Source organism: Rhinolophus sinicus, linkage group LG03, assembly GCF_036562045.2.
Source record: "Rhinolophus sinicus isolate RSC01 linkage group LG03, ASM3656204v1, whole genome shotgun sequence".
Lineage (NCBI taxonomy): Eukaryota > Metazoa > Chordata > Mammalia > Chiroptera > Rhinolophidae > Rhinolophus > Rhinolophus sinicus.
In genome coordinates, this window is record NC_133753.1 from 182,061,520 (window position 1) to 182,080,768 (window position 19,249).

General features: G+C 31.7%; 1 protein-coding gene across 2 annotated transcripts in view; it reads left to right on the top strand.

Annotated features, from left to right (window-relative positions):
• Window positions 1-19,249, top strand: part of CDH9 (cadherin 9) — a 107,270-nt gene that overhangs the window by 79,302 nt on the left and 8,719 nt on the right. For both annotated transcript variants that reach the window (XM_019749047.2, XM_074329045.1), the window contains 6 exons: window positions 4,152-4,271; window positions 4,860-5,027; window positions 7,751-7,938; window positions 8,907-9,160; window positions 18,032-18,168; window positions 18,609-18,730. In XM_019749047.2, the coding sequence (XP_019604606.1) occupies window positions 4,152-4,271; window positions 4,860-5,027; window positions 7,751-7,938; window positions 8,907-9,160; window positions 18,032-18,168; window positions 18,609-18,730 (989 nt within the window). The remainder of the gene's footprint in view (window positions 1-4,151; window positions 4,272-4,859; window positions 5,028-7,750; window positions 7,939-8,906; window positions 9,161-18,031; window positions 18,169-18,608; window positions 18,731-19,249) is intronic.

Below are 19,249 nucleotides of genomic sequence, written 5' to 3' on the forward strand. Positions count from 1 at the left end.
AATACAAAAAAGAGGGGAGGGAAAGCATTTTACAATAAGACTGTAGAGACTTTTTTGGTAAGTTACTCTCCTACGTGATTAAAAAAAAAGATTGACTCATTATGATTTTGCAGATGTGATTTTCTCTGCGTTTACCTATATGTGTAACCCATATATTGACACTTAAAAGCCCAGGAATAATGAAATAATAATTTTTCACCAAATGAAGTAACGTACTATGATTTAATTCTAATATTATTTTATTGTATTAGTGATTTTCATTTAAATCAAAGAGTATAAAAACTACTACTATTAATTTTTGGGGTAAATAAAATCTAATAAAAAGTATGTAAGTCAGACAGAAAAAGTCGAGAACCATATGACCACTCATATGTGAGATGTAAAACTGAAAGCAACAAATTAAAAACACAAACAAACAAAAAATCATAGACACAATTTAGTGGTTATCAGAGGATAAATTGGGTGTGGGGGGGTGGTAGAAGAGGAAAAGTGGGTCAAATATATGGTGATAGAAGGAGAACTGATTCTGAGTTGTGAACATACGATGTAATATATAGATGATGTATTATAGAATTGTACACGGAAAACCTATAGTTTTACTAACCATTGCCACCCCAATAAATTTAATAAAAAATAAAAATAAATAAATCTCCAGCAATTAACCTCAAAAATAAATAAAAATGAAATTTATTTATACTGATTTTACCCTTCTTTCCCATGTTATCCTCTGATATTCTACATACTTTCCTCTTCTTCCCCTTTATTTTTGTCTTAATATATGTGTCTCTCCCTTTTCTCTCTCACCAAATCTTCTTGTTTTTTTCCCTCTGCCTTGTCTTATTTTGTTAAAACCACATGCCATATTTCATTTTAATTCTCAGTCATGTGCCCCTCCTCCTTTGTAGTTAAAATCAAATTACTGCAATTAACTCTTAAAATCTGAAACCCATGAGTATCTTCTGATCAGAACACACAATCTGGATGATACATGAAGGCATATAATGAAGGAAAATGGGATATACTTTGATATAAATATTTGTAGTAAATCCCTACTTTATATATTTTCCATTTTTTGTGGTCATTCTATTTTTATTATAGATTATCTATCAACTCTCTATACTGCGATGCATTTATCTTCATCTAGACAAATTACCACTGTAAATTGGGTGACTTTGGATGCATTATTTCTCATTGATTGGGTATTTCCCCTAACTGGTCCCTCACAAACTTATCCAGTTCTCCTCTCACACCATCAACCCAATAAGGAACCCGTCTGTAGTTTTCACAGATCACACAAATGACTAATCAGTGACTCCTTCATGTTCTAAGCCTGGTCCATTCTTAGAGGTTTACCACCTGGGGATTCAATATGTAACATGCCCAAACATATCCATAACATCAGACAGGTCACTTACTATAGTTTTTAGAATGGAGCTTCTTTCCTCAGACTGGCTAGGTAGAATCCCATCCCCATCATCTACTAGGTGTGATCATGACCAACCTCTATATGCCCCAAGGCCTACATACTATGTGTATTAGGATAAAGAAATAATACAAATCAAGTGCTAAGAACTCTTTCAGGTCTACATTAAGCATTCTATAAATGCTAATTCTCATTATGACTTTGAGCTAGAAACTCTGCTGGGATTTAGAGCTAAGACGTTGAACAAAACCAGACATTGCCCCTGCCTTTGAGGAGTTCACATCGTTCAGGACAAAACCTACAAATAACAAATAACCTACCATGTTTCCCCAAAAATAAGACCTACCCGGAAAATAAGACCTAGCATGATTTTTCAGGATGACATTCCCTGAACATAAGCCCTAATGCATCTTTAGGAGCAAAAATGAATATAAGACCTGGTCTCATTTTCGGAGAAACACGATATATTTGCTATTCTGGCGTCACAGAACTTTATGTAATATATTTTGTCCTTAGTATAAATTAAAGTAAAATATTTAAATTACTTGAGAACAAATAAAAATTATAAACATCTCAGAAAATTTAGACAGATATAGTCATTAAAATGATGTATTTCTTTTTAGTCTATCTTTATAAACAAACCTTTTTAAAATTAGTACAAAAACATAGAAACCACTATCTATCAAATTTTATTACTAAATAGTATTAATTGAGTAATAAATCATTACATTTGTTTGGGGAAAAATATCCATGTTCTAAAGTCTAATAGAGTAGGTGTCTCTCTTTTTCTCATTTTGCTACTAGAAATAACATATCAATGATATGCTATCAGGGTTTATCAATGTTTAACAGCATTCCAAATTCTTACCATAATTCTGAGAGATGGGATAGTACCATACATATATATGTATGCTTATATATATGTATATACATATACAAATATATACATATATGTATATGTATATATATATGAATTATATATGATTATAGCATAGTAACTGCATTTTAGGATGGATTGATTTCTGTTCTTTAACTTTCTGTTTTTAAGGTCAAGTGTTTTTGGGTAAGTTCAAAGATCAGATACTCACAAGAAAGAGCAAACAATCAAATCAAATGTAATAATAAAAACATATTATCTAGAGTGTCAAAAAGATACATTGGAGTGTTTATACTTGTTCCCATTGTGAAATGATACCTACCGGAAAATAAAACTGGTAGCCAAAGAAATATCATGAAATTGATGAATTACCTACTTGAATTTAGCATATTGGTAATGTTTAATAATTCATATTTCAAATAATCCTCAAGTATGAAAACAATTCTTCTAACATATATATTCATGCAGGGTTATATAAAAATAAATTAAACATAAATCAGAAAACAACTTTTTGAATTCTGAACATTATGTGGGGAAAAATCACTTTATCATTTTTGCTTTGGTCAAGCTCAGACTTTAGGACTTAAGTGGATATTTTTTAAATAATAAAAGAGTATATCTGAGATGGACTGAGTGAGTTGTGCTGTATCCTCTCACAGGACATATCAATTTCATTAAAGCTGAGGGAACAGAGGCCTCAAGAGGAAAAGGGCAATTTCTCATCTTTTGATAACTAATTTTAAGAACACAAAAATACTTGCTAAATTCATGTGTTAGTATTCAAATATATTGATGGGAAATGAGCTGTTAGTTTAATCATTAATGTACAATATATTAGCTTTCAGAATTTGATTTCACATATTCATGGAAATTTTGAGAAACATTCACCAAAATTCAATTACACAAGTTATGAGTATGTAATAAATGTGAGGTATTAAAGGAGGTGACAGGAACTCACCCTGCCCTAAGTTATTTTAAATTCTTTGTATGAATAAGAGTCACATATTTTTAAAAAGTATATGTAGTATATTGGAAAGTGTCATACAAACTCATTTTGGCCAACGTAGGCTTCAGTTAATGGTAGTTTTACAACCATGCCTTGATTCTTTACAGAAATCTAGTGAACTATAAGAAATGTTTATCACTATATTGCATTATGCTTAGTTCTTGAACTTAGCTCCTTTAAAACTTTTTAAAATCTTTTTAACAAAGTTAAAATAACATACTTTTAATTTTATAAAATAAAATGTAGCAGAGAGTAACGTTAAATTACAGTATTGCATGTGAAACAGAATTATACACTTCCTTAACTGTAAGGGAAAAATCTACTGATTTACATATGTGAAACAAATAATATGCAGCATATTGATAGGCATAATCGTATATGATTGTGTTAACTACAGTTTAAAGGGAGGCACAGACACTTTATAATCATATATATCACACAACAAAAACTTTTCAGGTCAATTTTATGTCATTTTTGTTTTTTTGTTTTTTAATAAAAACAGGGCCTCTCTATTTCTCATTCTATTCACAATATACAGTTAATTTACCAGAGTGAAAAGCAGAATTTGTCTCATTGTATTCACCTTTGTGATGAAATGTGTTTTTGATTTTCTTAGTAGTTCAAACCATAAAAGGAAGGGATATTTAAGTTGTGAAAAATGAAAGGGCAAAGTGAGGTTTTTGTTTGTTTGTTTGTTTGTTTGTTTTTGAGACTGCATCATTTAAATAATTTCTTCAAAGTATACAATGGTCTAACATACCACACTATCAGCAGTGATTTTTCAGAAAGATAGTTTGCAATTCGGAAGTATTTAAGTGTCTGTGTTTGGGTGGGGGTTCATGTAGGTACATCTGTGATACAAGTGACTGCAACTGACGCAGATGACGCCAACTATGGAAACAGTGCCAAAGTGGTCTATAGCATATTGCAAGGACAGCCATATTTTTCAGTGGACCCAGAATCAGGTAACAACATTTACTGCTTAATCCTTTCTCAGTTATGTAATGCATCTGGTTGCACAATTAATTTGTAGATTTTTCTATATATTAAAGCTATCTATTTGGTATCATATTTCTACTTATTCCCTATAGTTATTACATGGAAACATAAACAAATTTCCTATTATTTAAACAGGTTATTTGAATCATTAGCTCCTTAGACTATTTACTGAGTTTAAATTTATGACACTAAATACCAAGTTTCATAGAGATTCCACACTTTACATGTCTCAGAAAACTCCAAACTTAAAGAATGTGACAATCATTAAAACAAAGCAAGCATACTCGTCTTACAATTTTTTGATTAAAGTTATTTTTTTCAATCAAAAAGATAATCTAATTGATTTAGAAAAACTCATTTTCTGAACAGTAACCTACAGAAAAATTATTTCAGTTCTGTCAATTATCTTAAATTGGTTGTGGATCGAAATACTTAGGTACATGGACATTTTATCTGTTTGTTATAATTAACTTCTGTAAAGTGGACCTTATGTAACTTAATTAAAAAAAAAATCAGTGATTCAATTGTAAAATACTTGTCTATTTCTCCAAAAGGCATAGTAAAAACTGCATTACCAGACATGAGCAGAGAAAATAGAGAGCAGTACCAAGTGGTTATACAAGCCAAAGACATGGGCGGCCAGATGGGAGGCCTTTCTGGAACCACCACAGTGAACATCACTCTGACGGATGTCAACAATAATCCTCCTCGATTTCCCCAGAGTAAGGAAAGTGTCTGTGATCTCATATCGGAAGTCTTCTCCAACACACCACAAACAGAGGCTAATATTTGTACTAGTGGTTTCACTACTAGTTTAAGCAAAAAGCTCAATCCACAACCCTTGTCCACAAGATATTACAATTGCCCACAAATTGGAAGTCACTATGATCATTTTCACCAGTAAGTAGGTAGTAAAATCAAACATGAAAATGAGGTTCATTTGACAACTCTAATTACCTTCTTCTTCCTTTAGAAGAGTTACAATGTTCTTCAGACTAATTTTCTCAGCATTTGCTATGATCATCTCATTCTTTTTCTAATCTCTTTCCTGAGTAGGAGTGCAGACTCTCAAGTCTGCCTGCCTGGCTTCAAATCCCATGTCTGCCATTTGTCTTGCCTCAGTTTTCTTATCTGTACATAAGAATTAGAATTCCTTATTTAATTGAGTGTAAGATACAAACTCATGCTTTAACATATCTCAAATCAGATACTATTTAAAATCACTGCATATTGGTTCAGTTGGCAGCATTTTTTTTTTCTTAGTGATCTGTAGAGTCACGGTATCCCTCGGTTGTGATGGTATCTGAGGCATGTTAAAGTTTGCTATTAAAGTCAGCTACCTACTTGTGAAGGTTAAATTGGTCAATACTCACTCTTTCAGTCATCACCTTTCTAGGCATGTATGTTAAACTATGGATGTTTTGCATGCCATGAGGTGCTGTAAAAACAGATTCTAATGCTCTGATGAAAGATATATGTTCCCCAATGTTCATTATAGCATTATTTACGGTGGCCAAGACATGGAAACAACCAGTAGTATCCTTTGATGGATGATTGGATAAAGATGTGGTATATATAAACAAAGGAATACTACTTGGCCATAAGAAAGGATGAAATACCACCATTTGTGACAATATGGATGGATCTTGAGATTGTTATGCTAAGCAAAATAAGTCAAACAGAAAAAGTCAAGAACTATATGATTTCATTCACATGTCGGATATAAAAACTAGAAGCAACAGGCAAATAAGACAAACAAAATCTTGTAGACAAACACAATAGTTTAGTGGTTACCAGATGGCATGGGTGGAGGTGGGTTGATAGAAGAAGGAAAGGGAATCAAATATATGATGATGGAAGGAGAACTAACTCGGGGTGGTAAATACACAATGTAATATATAAGTGATGTATTATAGAAATGTATACTTGAAAACTATATAATTCTGCTAACTATTGTCACCACAATAAATTGAATAAAATGAAATAAAATGTTGTTATGCATATTAAAAAAATGTTTTCATTTTACAGTAAATAAAAGTATAAAGACCCCTATCTTAAAATATTCAATTAAGGGATCTCAAATTTAAATTTATAACATTGATTACAATACAGTAAAGTATTTTTCCAGGTTAACCAAATTTAAAATACTTGATGATTCAGTTTTGGATGGTAGACTTAAACATACGATAAATGTTAAAAAATAAAGTTTTCTGAGAACATGAATAATAAGCTTAATTAACATAAATCTATACTTTGCTTTCAGTTTCCTTAAATGTAAACTGAAAGAGTGTGATTTGACTAATTCTCAAATGGCTTGCCATTCTATAATTCTATGGTCTATTATAATCTTAGCAAAAGATTTGGAACTATCACAGTAATAAAACTATAACTAGCCCCTGAGGTAAGCATATTAAAGACATAATTTCATGCAATTCTCATAACAAACCTATCAGTTAATTGTTATCATTATGATTATTATTTTATAGATGCAGAAATCAAGGGTTAGAGATTTTAACTAAAACTGCTCAGTGATAATCTTAATCCAGGCAGTTAGATTTAGAGGTCACTTTTCCTAACCAAAAAGTAAAACAGAAAGAGAACGGACTTTGAACTCAGCCTTAGTTTTGCATTCTGTAAAATTTGCATCCTGTAAAATTACCCAATTTTACAGTATGATTTCCTTGAGCCCTACCCTTGAGGATAATATACCTACCTTGGTCTTATGAGACCTGATGTTGGATTTAAGTAAGTTAACATAGAGAGCCTTCAGCTTTATATAGCATTAAGGTGATACTAAATATTTAAAAATATTTCCAACTTTCATTAACTTTTTTTGTAAATTTTTTTTCCTATTTGTATTTTGAATAAATAGTCACAGACTAACATGCTTTCAGGCATGGCACGATGCAATGTAATGATTGGCTGGAACCACAGGAAACAGAAGCATTCATATCTCACTCAAAGGCATTAACATATAAAAAACAAAATTTCTGTGTGCAAATTTATTTTTCTATCCTTTTCTTAAAATATAAAAATACATGATTAAGAGGGCAAGAAACCAAATGTTTACTGCTTATCTAGAGCTTTCAACATCGTCATATGAATGTTTATGTATATTAAATTATTTAAAAGATTTATTTGGTTTATAGCCCTGTTAAGTCAAAGTTCTTGATTTTCATATCAGGCCTACCATCTGTTATCTAAGTAACCTTGGGACATGCCCTTAATCTTTCTGGAACTTATATTTCTCATTTATGAAACGAGTGTTCGGCCTTTATAAATTATTTTTCCAACTTAATCAATCTATAATTTTGACAGCTTACAATTCAATATGATGAAAAACTCTCTCAATTTAACATTTATTTAAGTAAAAGAGGAAAAGGAAATGAAAGATTTTTGTTAAGTAAAGAAGAAATGTCAAAAGAGCTTTGATTTAATTTTTCAGGTACGTATCAATTTAATTCTCCTGAGTCTGTACCTCTTGGAACCCATCTTGGAAGGATAAAAGCCAATGACCCTGATGTGGGGGAAAATGCTGAAATGGAATACAGCATCGTAGAAGGAGATGGAGCTGACATGTTCGATGTCATCACTGACAAGGATACACAGGAAGGGATTATAACTGTCAAACAGGTTTCTTTTTGCTGTCTTCATTTTTTCTTTGAGCACTTTATGGTTTATTTTTGCTTTCCAGTTAAGGGAAGAAAAGCCTAGGATTTATTTTTTCCATTCTTTACATGCTGTCAATCCTTCATGTAAGTGGGAATAGTTGTGATGTCACTTCAAGCAAGTAAAGCATCTTCATCATTGACATTGAAAAAGTGATATAAAACCACAACTGCGTGGGCTTATAGTAAACAACAATCAAACTAGGATTAGATAACCTCAAATGTACTTGTTTCATATTTCTTTGTGACAGAAAAAAACAGACACACAGCCATCACTTTATTTCTTGCACTTAACATATTTAAATTGTTAAATGCAATGGTCTATTCAGACAGATGAAATCTGAAGATACTACGTATTTTATGTTGGATTTAGTGATTTTTAATACCCCGTGGGAGAATATTATGAAGCTTCATATAGAATAATCCAGCTAAATAGTGATTACTTTATATTGCCCTGATTGTTCTGCTTTCATGTGCCTCTTGCTTTCCAGTATTCACATTAATGAAATAATTTGTTTTCCTTTTAGAAATGTAGGACCTAAGGAAGCAACTTATATGAATAGTTTGCTAAATCTCTATTTATTCCATATTTCTTCTGATTTTCACTTTGTACAAGTTTAATAAATAACAATAATAAATAAATAACCTATATATCCACTAGGTAACAAACCTGTGACCACCAAAATGTGAAATCCATTACTAAGTGGGAATTAATCTTAATGTGTATAAAATTATATTCAGTGACCCTATAAATAAGTATAAGGCAAAACAAACATTTATTAATTTATTTATGCCTATGAAGCAATAGTTGGGAAAGTTATTTAACCAGAATTACTGGTACCATTAAGAGAGTTGGTTATCAAATTCTGAAATTGTCTTCCCTTGTTGTGCCTGTAATATTATAGTAATTTGCCTTATTTTATTTAACTTCAGAATTTAGATTTTGAAAAGAAAATGGTATACACTTTAAGAGTGGATGCAAGTAACACTCACCCTGACCCACGATTCCTACATCTGGGACCTTTCAAAGACACAGCCACGGTCAAAATATCTGTGGAAGACACAGATGAGCCTCCTGTATTCACTAAAATGTCGTATTTGATAGAAGTAGATGAAGATGTAAAAGAGGGCAGCATCATTGGACAGGTTACAGCGTATGACCCAGATGCCAAGAACAATTTAATAAAGTAAGTATTTGGGGGAAATATAGCTTTGCAGAAAAATAATCATCTCACTATTTATAAGCTGTGTGAAAAAAATAACATTGTACCATGTAGATGAAGTACAAACACTTCCATAGCACAAGTTGTTAACTGAGCTGTCTTCTAAGTGCTCTGGATGTATTTTCTTATTTGACATCACTTTACAAGGGGTATTCCATTATTATACCTTTCTGTTAATAAGACTCAAGCACTGAACATTTAAATATCTAGCCCAATAAGTAGTCAGTGGCAAAGGTGAGTTTGAGAATCAGACTGTCTGGCTCCAGTCTTTTAATTTTAACCCCTTAGCTGCTGTGATTCTGTCCCATTGTCCCTCTTGGATAAATCATAGTTCAAATAATAGGTGATCAAAACAAGTAAATTAGAAAAAAACCGTCCTTCTGAAAATGTAATTAAGAGATGCTTTGAAAATATTGAAATAGCTTCTTTTGGAAATAGTCACTATGCATCCCATATATTAAAATTGTGGAGAAACAATGTGTCAGTTATATTAAAATAATAACACCGAATTGGTAAAGAGAGTAATAATATTAAAGAATGGTAAAAGTATTAAAAAATAGTATAGTATTGTGTAATTTAGTGTAATACTTTCCCAAAGTTTGAATATTATGTATTAACCTTTACAAGCTTTCAAATATGCCAGAAACTTAAATGATTTTTATACATGGAGCTTAAGGAGAATGTAATACAGTTGTGACATAAATAAGTAAATGGGATGGGTGGATGAAGATGGGTTTATATGTCGATGAAGACAAAGATTATTGAGGAGATTCATAAGTAATACATTATCTGTTAATGTGGGGCTAGTAAAATGCATACAATTCTGCTTTAAAGTTTAAATTTTTAATTAAGGAGAATAAATGGTTAAATTATTGTTGGGAATGCCCCAATTTTTTAGAATTCATGTCAGACTATCACACATAGAAAAATTAGTAAGCATGATACTAAATATAGAATTTACTTTTTAAACCTATAAAAGACTGTTCAATAGTGTTAATTTATAAAGGAATACGTTTTGCACTACATATCTCCTAAGGAATATTTAATTTGTTAGTTGATTAAGCCCAAAATTTTAATCTGTAGTTAATGCTCAGAGTTTATTTGGTTAATTTTAGGTTAATTAGAATAGAATTCACTCAGCTTTCTCTTTTAGATAAATACTGGGGTTCGAATTACGCATGTTTGTTCAATGTTACTTTAAAAACATGAGTTATAATATCGATATGCAAATTATTTTACTCATTTTTTATTAGCACACAGATGATGTATTAATTTAAAAATCAACATGTTTTATAAAACAAAACTGCTAAAATGAAATGAATAAGTAATCTAGTTCCCCAGCGGTCTATGTATATGTACTAGTATGTTTATATCCAAAATAATATTTATTTATATTTTATTGAAATCATGTGTGGCTGATTGGTTTTGGCATCTCTTATATGTGCATTTATTATTTTTAAGTAAAAATAAAAAGTTTCAAATATTTTCATGTTTCCGCAATATTGCAATAGAAATAAATCACCATGTATGTTTTTTTAAAAAAGGATAAGGGATTGTTCACACCAACAGCTATAAATGCTCAAAAGTATCTGACACTGATGTTTTTTGCTAGATTCCAAAACACAGTAATCAGTGTGGACTGTGCTCTCATTTCTCCCTGGTTTTTTGTGGCACCAAATGCTTCTATTAAAATTTGACGTTCATGTTTTTCAAAACATCATTGATTGTAACTTTCGTCAATTAACATCACGCACTATTAGAAAGTTGTTGACAAGTACCAGTATATTAACTCTTTCAGATGATGAACCATTTATTGCCAAACTATTGAGCATTCCTCAGTATGGATAAGACCAGATCTTAGTAATCTGTGTATCGTTTCATCATTGATTTAGTATGATATCTTGTTTATTAAAATTTCAATGAATGTTGGTTAACTTGAGAGAGGTACCCTGACTTTTCCATTTTGCCAAAGGTATTTGATTATTCAGAGAATATTGAGAGTTTCATCAAGTTTTATTAGTGTAACACTCCTTTCTACACAACATTTTCATGTATCATTGTCAAAGTAATAAACAATAAATTATATGTTCTGCCACTCCAATTGTGTATCAATTTTATAACATGAGATTGCTGAATATTTGGCCTATCCCCTCCATAAAATATATTTTTTTATAATTTATTGAGCACTTGTTATGAACTAGAACTGTCGAAAGAGCTTTATAATTATTAGTTCATTTAAGCCTCATCACAACTGTATATGATAGGTACCTTTGTTATTACCCACATTTTATACAAGAATAAACTGAAATGCAAAGAATTTTAAGGAACGTTCTCAAGGACACAGTACAAATAATTAGCAGACTGAGGATTCAAACTATTGTTGATCTGAATGCAGAGCCAATTCTTTAGCAGATATACTCTGCTTTCTTAATGATCTGATTATTAATTGAAGATAATTGATATAATGTTCCCCATTCGTAGATTAATTCAACCTGACTTCAGTGGTACAAAACAAAGCCCTCAAGGGGAAAAATAATGCAAAAGGCAAAACATGGTTTTAGTCTCTCCGAATTTGGTCTAGTTTCTCTTCTCTCTACTGTCCACAATATGGAATTTCATAAGTTCACACCATAGACATGTTTGCTTAGAAAATTATGGCTTTTTTATTCTTCTTTTAAAACAAATGTATTCAGTTACTATTGACAAAAAATAAACTGCACAAATTTAAATTGTATGACTCGATAAACTTTGGCATATTCATACACCCTTTAAAACATCACCAAAATCAAGACAAAACACATACAGCTTACACTTAAGTTTCTTCATGCCCCTTTGTGCTATCTTCCTCTCAAACTTCCCTTAACCCAACCCCATCCCCAGGAAAACACTAATCTGCTTTTTATCAATATAGATTAAATTGGGTTTTACTGAATTTATACAAATGAAACCATACAGTATTTGTTTTTTTTCTTTTGTAACTTCTTTCACTTAGCATAACTATCTTGAGATTTTTCCCATGTTGTTGTGTCATCAATAGTTTATTCTTCTAATTGCTGAATCGTATTCCAACATATGGAAATACCACAGTTAGTTTTCTGTTCACTTATTGGTTGACATTTTGAGTTGTTTCAAATACTTGTATAATACATTTATAGACATTTTTATACCTGACTACTTTTTATTAAGTGGAGATCATATAGTATACATATAGGTATTTATTTTTATTAATTGAAAATATTTGCTTCTAAGTAACTTCTAAGTAATTTCTATTATATAAAATAACATACTGTCATATCAGGCAGGTGATATATCACTGATCATAATGTAGATTGTTTGGACACACATACACACACACACACAAACATCTATGCTCTATCTCTGATAATATCATCAGGATATACATTTACGAATAAAATTTCTGGGTCAAAAACAGATTTGCAAGCTTGTTGCACAGTTACATTTTAAGTTCATAGTTCTCTCAGAAATATTTGCTTTTTATGGGGTACTTAAGTCTTGAAAAAACAAAAAAACAGTAGTTTTACCATTAAAATCTCAAGAATTATGACAGAAGAGACATATTGAAATAACAAATGAATCTCAAATTATGTTCCTAAAATTATATTGCCAAATCTGCCCCCATATAAGGCCAAGCCTGAAAATATAGCATATAGGCTGATTCCTGTTAACATAAAAATGTATGTAAAAAAAGTTTTACATATCCAATTATAGCGTGAAAAACCAGGAATAATTCAATAAGAAGGCAACATTGTAATATGTGACTCTTTTGTTTGCTCCGGTAGAATTTAGAAGGATGACTGATCACCAAAGCAGAAATAGGCTGTGATAAGCATCATGGGAAAACATTTTCCAGGGAAAGTTTGGGAACTAATTCTCATCCACCAATAAATCTGTTCATCAAACATATTTTCTGACATACATCTGCCACTTGCAACATGAGATTATGGTTACAATTGGCAGTTGTTGTTAGCTCCACTCCCTTTCATTAATAATCATGAATGAGATTTCCCAAGTTATAAGGGTGATTATAGCGTTACAGATTCTGAAAAGACATGTTATCTCATCTCACACCTATGTTATGCTCAACATGTTTAAAGTTCAATAAATTTTCGAAGAAATCCTTTTTACTGCAGTCAAATTGAGAAGTAGATCCAAAACAAACTTGTTAGTGAGAAATTAGTTATGCCTCAGTAAAATGCACATGATTCTACCATAAACTAGGATAAGTGAATAAGTGCATTCGTATATACATAAGTGTTTCCTTAATAATTGCTTGATTTTATTACAGAGAATAAAATAATAATTTTAAACTCATGCCACTAATATCTGAAAAAAAATTTTTTTGAACTAATTCTTCAAACATTTTATAGCCACATTCTTGTTTTGAAAGGGAATGGTTTCATAGTTCATAGCTAAAAAACACATTTATGGAAAGCAATAGCTGGAAAGAAGAGAGAAGACTTATACCACAATTATTGATTTAGGTGGTGGACAATATACTGGGATTTTAGTAAAGAAAAAGGAATGTTATCTTTGTCATAGCTCTGCACATTATCGATTTGTTCTGGTGTCTTTAATTGAATTTACTTTTTTGTGTGTGTAGATGAAAATGGAGGGATATGATATGTGTTTGATTGTTAATGGTAGATCATAAAAAAAATAAGAAAAGCAAATAACTAAAACGAGAGTTCAGCTTTCACAGGCTTAGTTTTATTGTGATGTTTTGTTATTTGAGGACTATATGATTAGATCCTTTCTCTGCAGTAGATAGTCATTCAAAAAATCATGCCAGTGATTTTTTTCAATTATTGTTTAAATTCAATGTAAGGAGATCAATGAAATAGTGTTTTAATAGGCTATCTGCTGGAACTTAGAGAAAGCTTTGTCTTGTGTTAAGTGTTTATCATGCTCTTTCTGGTCATTTGTTGTAATCTGGTGCATTTATTATTAATAGGTAAACCGGAATGGCCTATTCTGCATTGAAAATAGAACACTGGCTGCTAAGTAAAAGAAAATTATCCTTTGGCTTTGAAAACCTGCAGGACATTATTTACACTGGGGCAAATTTCTGAATATAGACCTGGCAGTTTGCAGTACTTATGTTAAAGTGAGCTATTTCTAAATCATCAAAGTGATGTTCTTTCATGAATTCTTAACTTGAGAGCCATTCCTATCGAGATTGACTCTAAGAGTAGGGCAGGCGAAATTCTGACCTATTTTGATTTCACATAAGCTCCCAGTGAGTCAAAGAGATTTGTATAATGTTAGAATTGTTAGCCATTCTTCAATAGAAATCCCCATGATAATCTCTACGACAAATAGCAATGGGCACAAAGGGATTTTTGTTTTCCTCTTTGATCGTCCATGTGAATAGTAGGAAGAACTCCAAGATCTATTCAGCCATAAGCAGATAATGGTTAACTCTTGACCTTTCTAATAATGGAAAGAAATATATACAGGTGAATATTATGAATTGAGTTCCATTCAATGCATAGATGAAGTTATGTTCTTTTACTTTGCTGTCTTTGTGTTCATTTTCAGTTTTTATTTATAAGCAGAATTTGGTATAAGTATTTTTTTAAGAAATTCAGAAAAGTTTTAAGAAAAATAAAACATTCTTTAATGTTCCAGTGACTTTTTCAACCCAAATTAGGAGCTAAATTGTAGAAGGGTTGACATCTAGAGATTGGAAACACTATATGTTGTTCCATTTTAGCACTATGAAAGAATAGAAATTTTAAAAAGACAATTTCATATAACTATCATCTTCAATTTTAGGACACAAATAGGTATGTTAGAATAAGAACTGAGTTCTGGAAGTCTTCTTTCATGAGAGTCTTTAGTTGTGCTGTCGTGGTTTCCTTGATGTCCTGAATCCATTCATGGCAATTTTGACTTTGGGGAAGAGTCAGAGTCGCGTGACACCAGATCTGGTGAATAAGGTGGATGAGGACACACTTCAAAATTTTATTTGGCAGAAATTGCCATACCAGAAGTGAAATGTGACATGGAGCATTATCATGATGGAGGATGATGTAAGGACAGTCATGAAAGAGGACTTCCAGAACTGCTTCAGAAAGTGGCAAGAACGATGGGATAAGTGTACTCAAAGTGCGGGGGACTATTTTGAAGGGGATTAATAACAATATGTTTTTTACTGTAATATATATATATATATATATATATATATATATATATATATTTTTTTTTTTTTTTAATTTAAACATTCACACACACACACAAAAGAATTACCTCAGATAAATTTCTGACAATGAATTCTTATTTAAAACCCTATACACCTCAAGCTTCTCAAAAATATTTATGTATATATCATTATGCAATCTATATGTTTATTTTTATACCTGGGTTTCTAGTATCTTCTATTTACCTAAGATTCTCCACCCCAGGAATATAGCTACTCTTCGGCAGTGAACCATATGTCATATGAGTTTTTCAAAAATCCCCAAGTTCTTATAATAATGATGTAGAAAAATTACAATAACAATTATTACAAAAGCAAACGAATGTTACCATTTCTATACAATTCTATCACCCATTACAGTGCATAAGCCTTCTATAGGATGACAAGAAGGTCACTGAACTAGTTCCTTATTTTGGGACTGAGGTACAGAAAGGAACCTGAGAAAACTATGTAAAATTTTTAGGCAGTCTACAGTTGAGATGCAATATAGTTTAGTGGAAAATAAGTCAGGCAAGCACCATTATGTAATAAAGTCATTGTTAAAATTATTTTTGAAATCTGAGTTTACTAACATATCCCTTAAATTCAGCATAGTTCTAATAATAGACTACATCACATGTTCTTTATTAGAACAATCCAAACACCCCCCAAAACAAATAATAGAATTTAGATATATGTGTATTTTCACCAAATATTTAAAAATGGCCAGTGTTTCACAATGTTTAGAAACCTAAATATATGTCACTTACGTTTGTCAAAGTCAATGTTTGATAGTAAACATATTACTGATTTATGGTGAGAACTCTAATTCCCTAATTCACCAGATAAAAAAGGAGTTCATTTGCTACATGCCTTTAACAGATACCTAGAAAAATGAGGACGACACCAGATGCTGATTAGTCTGTTAGTTGTCTGATATTGCTCTTCCCTGTTCGAACCACTTTATCCTATGGTCTATAATCTTGCTGTATGAGCCTTGTCCATGGATTTGCAACATGGGATTCACCTAAGAGTTTGTTATAAAAGCAGAATCCCAGCTCCAACACTAAACCTACTGAACCAGGATTTGTTTTGAACAAGATTCCCATGTAATTCATATGAACTTAATTTTTGAGAAATGTTTAATTTTCTATATGGCTAAATTAAACACTCATCAGCAGACTTCTTAAACAAATGTAAACATGACCAGATTCAGCTTTAAAAAAATGTATATAAGCTAGCATTTTGCTTTTCTGCATTCTCCCACTTTTAAGCATTCATATGATTAGTTGAGGCCCATCTAGATTATTAACGTTAATCTTCATCTCAATGTGTTTAACCTTAATCCCTCTAGGCAAAATTACTTTTACCTTGTAAAGTAACATATTCACAGGTTCCTTGGGGTGGGGGGATGGGATAGCATTATTTTGTCACTAAAGAATGATAGAAAGTTTATTGTGACATCTTCCATATCCAGCCCTAATGAGAAAGCGTCACCGAGCTCTGTGATAGTGTCATTTCATTTTTATTTGGAATAGGTTGGCAGGAATCATTGGAGGAAAACCTGTGATTCAGCTGAGATGTTCCTTGAATAGAGGACCATTCAGGAGCAATGTATTTTATAACAACCTCTCCATATTCACTTACGCTCATAAGAACTCTGTGGACACATGTTCTTATGTGTGTGTGTGTGTTTTTTAAACATGATTTCAATGTATCCAATGCAATTAACTCTCTCAAGTTCAATATGACTGTTTAATATGTTTCGAGAACTGCACAGGTCTATGATAGGACAAGTAAATCAAGTGGCAATTAAAAACTCACTTAAAAGCTGCCACAAGGGTTTGTGAGTACAATGACTTCAAAGTAGACATAATCACAGAATTAAAATAATAAAAACAGCCAAATATGAGGTAGGGCAATTAAGTTTGTGAACTCATTCTAGAAAAAGTGCCACATACCTCATTGCTGAATATCACTACAATCACCTTCAAAGTACTCCCCTTAGGAAGCGATGCACCCAAAGAAAGTGCATAGTCCACCCTTCAAAGCAATTTTGGAACTTTATTTCTGGAATGGTCATCAGAGCTGGCCCCGTATTACCCTTAGTGTCCTGAATGTCATCAAAATGTCTTTCTTTCAATATGTCCTTTTTCTTTGGGTAAAGAAAGAGGTCATCAGGGGCCAGATCAGGTGAGTCGGGAGGGTGTTCCAATACAGTTATTTGTTTACTGGCTAAAAACTCCCTCACAGACAATGCTGTGAGAGCTGCTGTGTCATCGTGATGCAAGAACCGTGAATTGTTGGTGAAAAATTAAGGTAATTTAACTTTTTCATGTAGCCTTTTCAGCACTTCCAAATAGTAAACTTGGTTAACTGTTTGACAAGTTGGTATAAATTCATAACGAATAATCTCTCTGATATCAAAAAGTTTAGCAACACTGTTGTAACAAGTTCACGAATTTAAGTGTCAGACCTCATATATCAAATTGTCTAAATGAAAATTACATTAAAAAACAATTCAAAAGATTACTTAGCAATTTACTGTCATGTCTTTTGCCTATGACTTGAAGAAATATTAGACAAATAAATAATCTTAAAACAACGCCGGGATTTATGAGTCTCTCTTCTGCTAGATACTCTATTGATCGGCATACTGACATGGACAGGATTTTCAGTATCCACACAGAAAATGGATCCATTTTCACTTTGAAGCCCCTTGACCGGGAATCATCTCCTTGGCATAACATCACCATTACAGCCACAGAAATAAGTAAGTTGGAAATACATCTATCTGAACACATTATTTTTCCCTGAAGGCTCTTCTTTCTTGAGTGGAATGATTTTATCATTAGCGAGATCTGAGAGAAATAATGCGTGTTGGATTTTGAAATTAATGATTATCAAATGTTCATTTATTTTAAATAATTTAATGTATACCTTACTATAGGATAGAAATATAACCTAGCCTCATAAAAATAATAAACCTAAGAAAACTCTCTCTTAGAAACAATACTTTATTTTCAATCATATTCTCCTCTTTTGTGCACGCTGTCCATCTGGGCCATGTAAGAAAGCTGAGATAATCTACCAGCACTCCAATCAAGTATTGAAAGCCACAGAAACGATCTGTTGCTAAGTTACAAATGGGGAGAGTGATATCACTGCTTCTCTGTAAATGGGACTGAAATCTTACACATGTTCTCATTGCAGATAACTCAAAACAAAGCAGCCACGTCCCTGTCTTCATCAGAATTCTAGACATAAATGACCACGCTCCGGAATTTGCCATGTACTATGAAACATTTGTTTGCGAAAATGCAAAGCCTGGGCAGGTAAATGAAATCATTATCAACTTTAAATATAGTATTTTCTCTTCACAAAGGCGTATGACCTTGCATTAAGTTATTGGAACATTGTTTTTAATGCAAACTATTGTCAATCCTCCTTGTCACTTGATTATCATCCCTTACCATGAAACTCACAATGATCTTTGAAAAATGACTTTTAAATTTGTTTTGGCATGGGATCCATGCTAAACTATTTAAAATTATAATATGTGCTTTAGTTTATATACCAGGTACATAATGAGTATCACATATATAAAAAGTTCCTACCTGGATTCATGAATATGTTGATAGTGAATTATTTTCGGAATAGTAATATACTATTAAATAAAACATACAATATGACAATAAAATCACTCTATTTTAATATAAAGGGAATCATAATAATTTTTTGATTAAATTTTAGCACTTTTAATTACTCAGAACATTTTGGTTTGTTACATTTTCTTTGTGATTTTTCAACTGTTAGTGAGACAAAAAAGATTTTTTTTAGAAGAGTTACAAAGT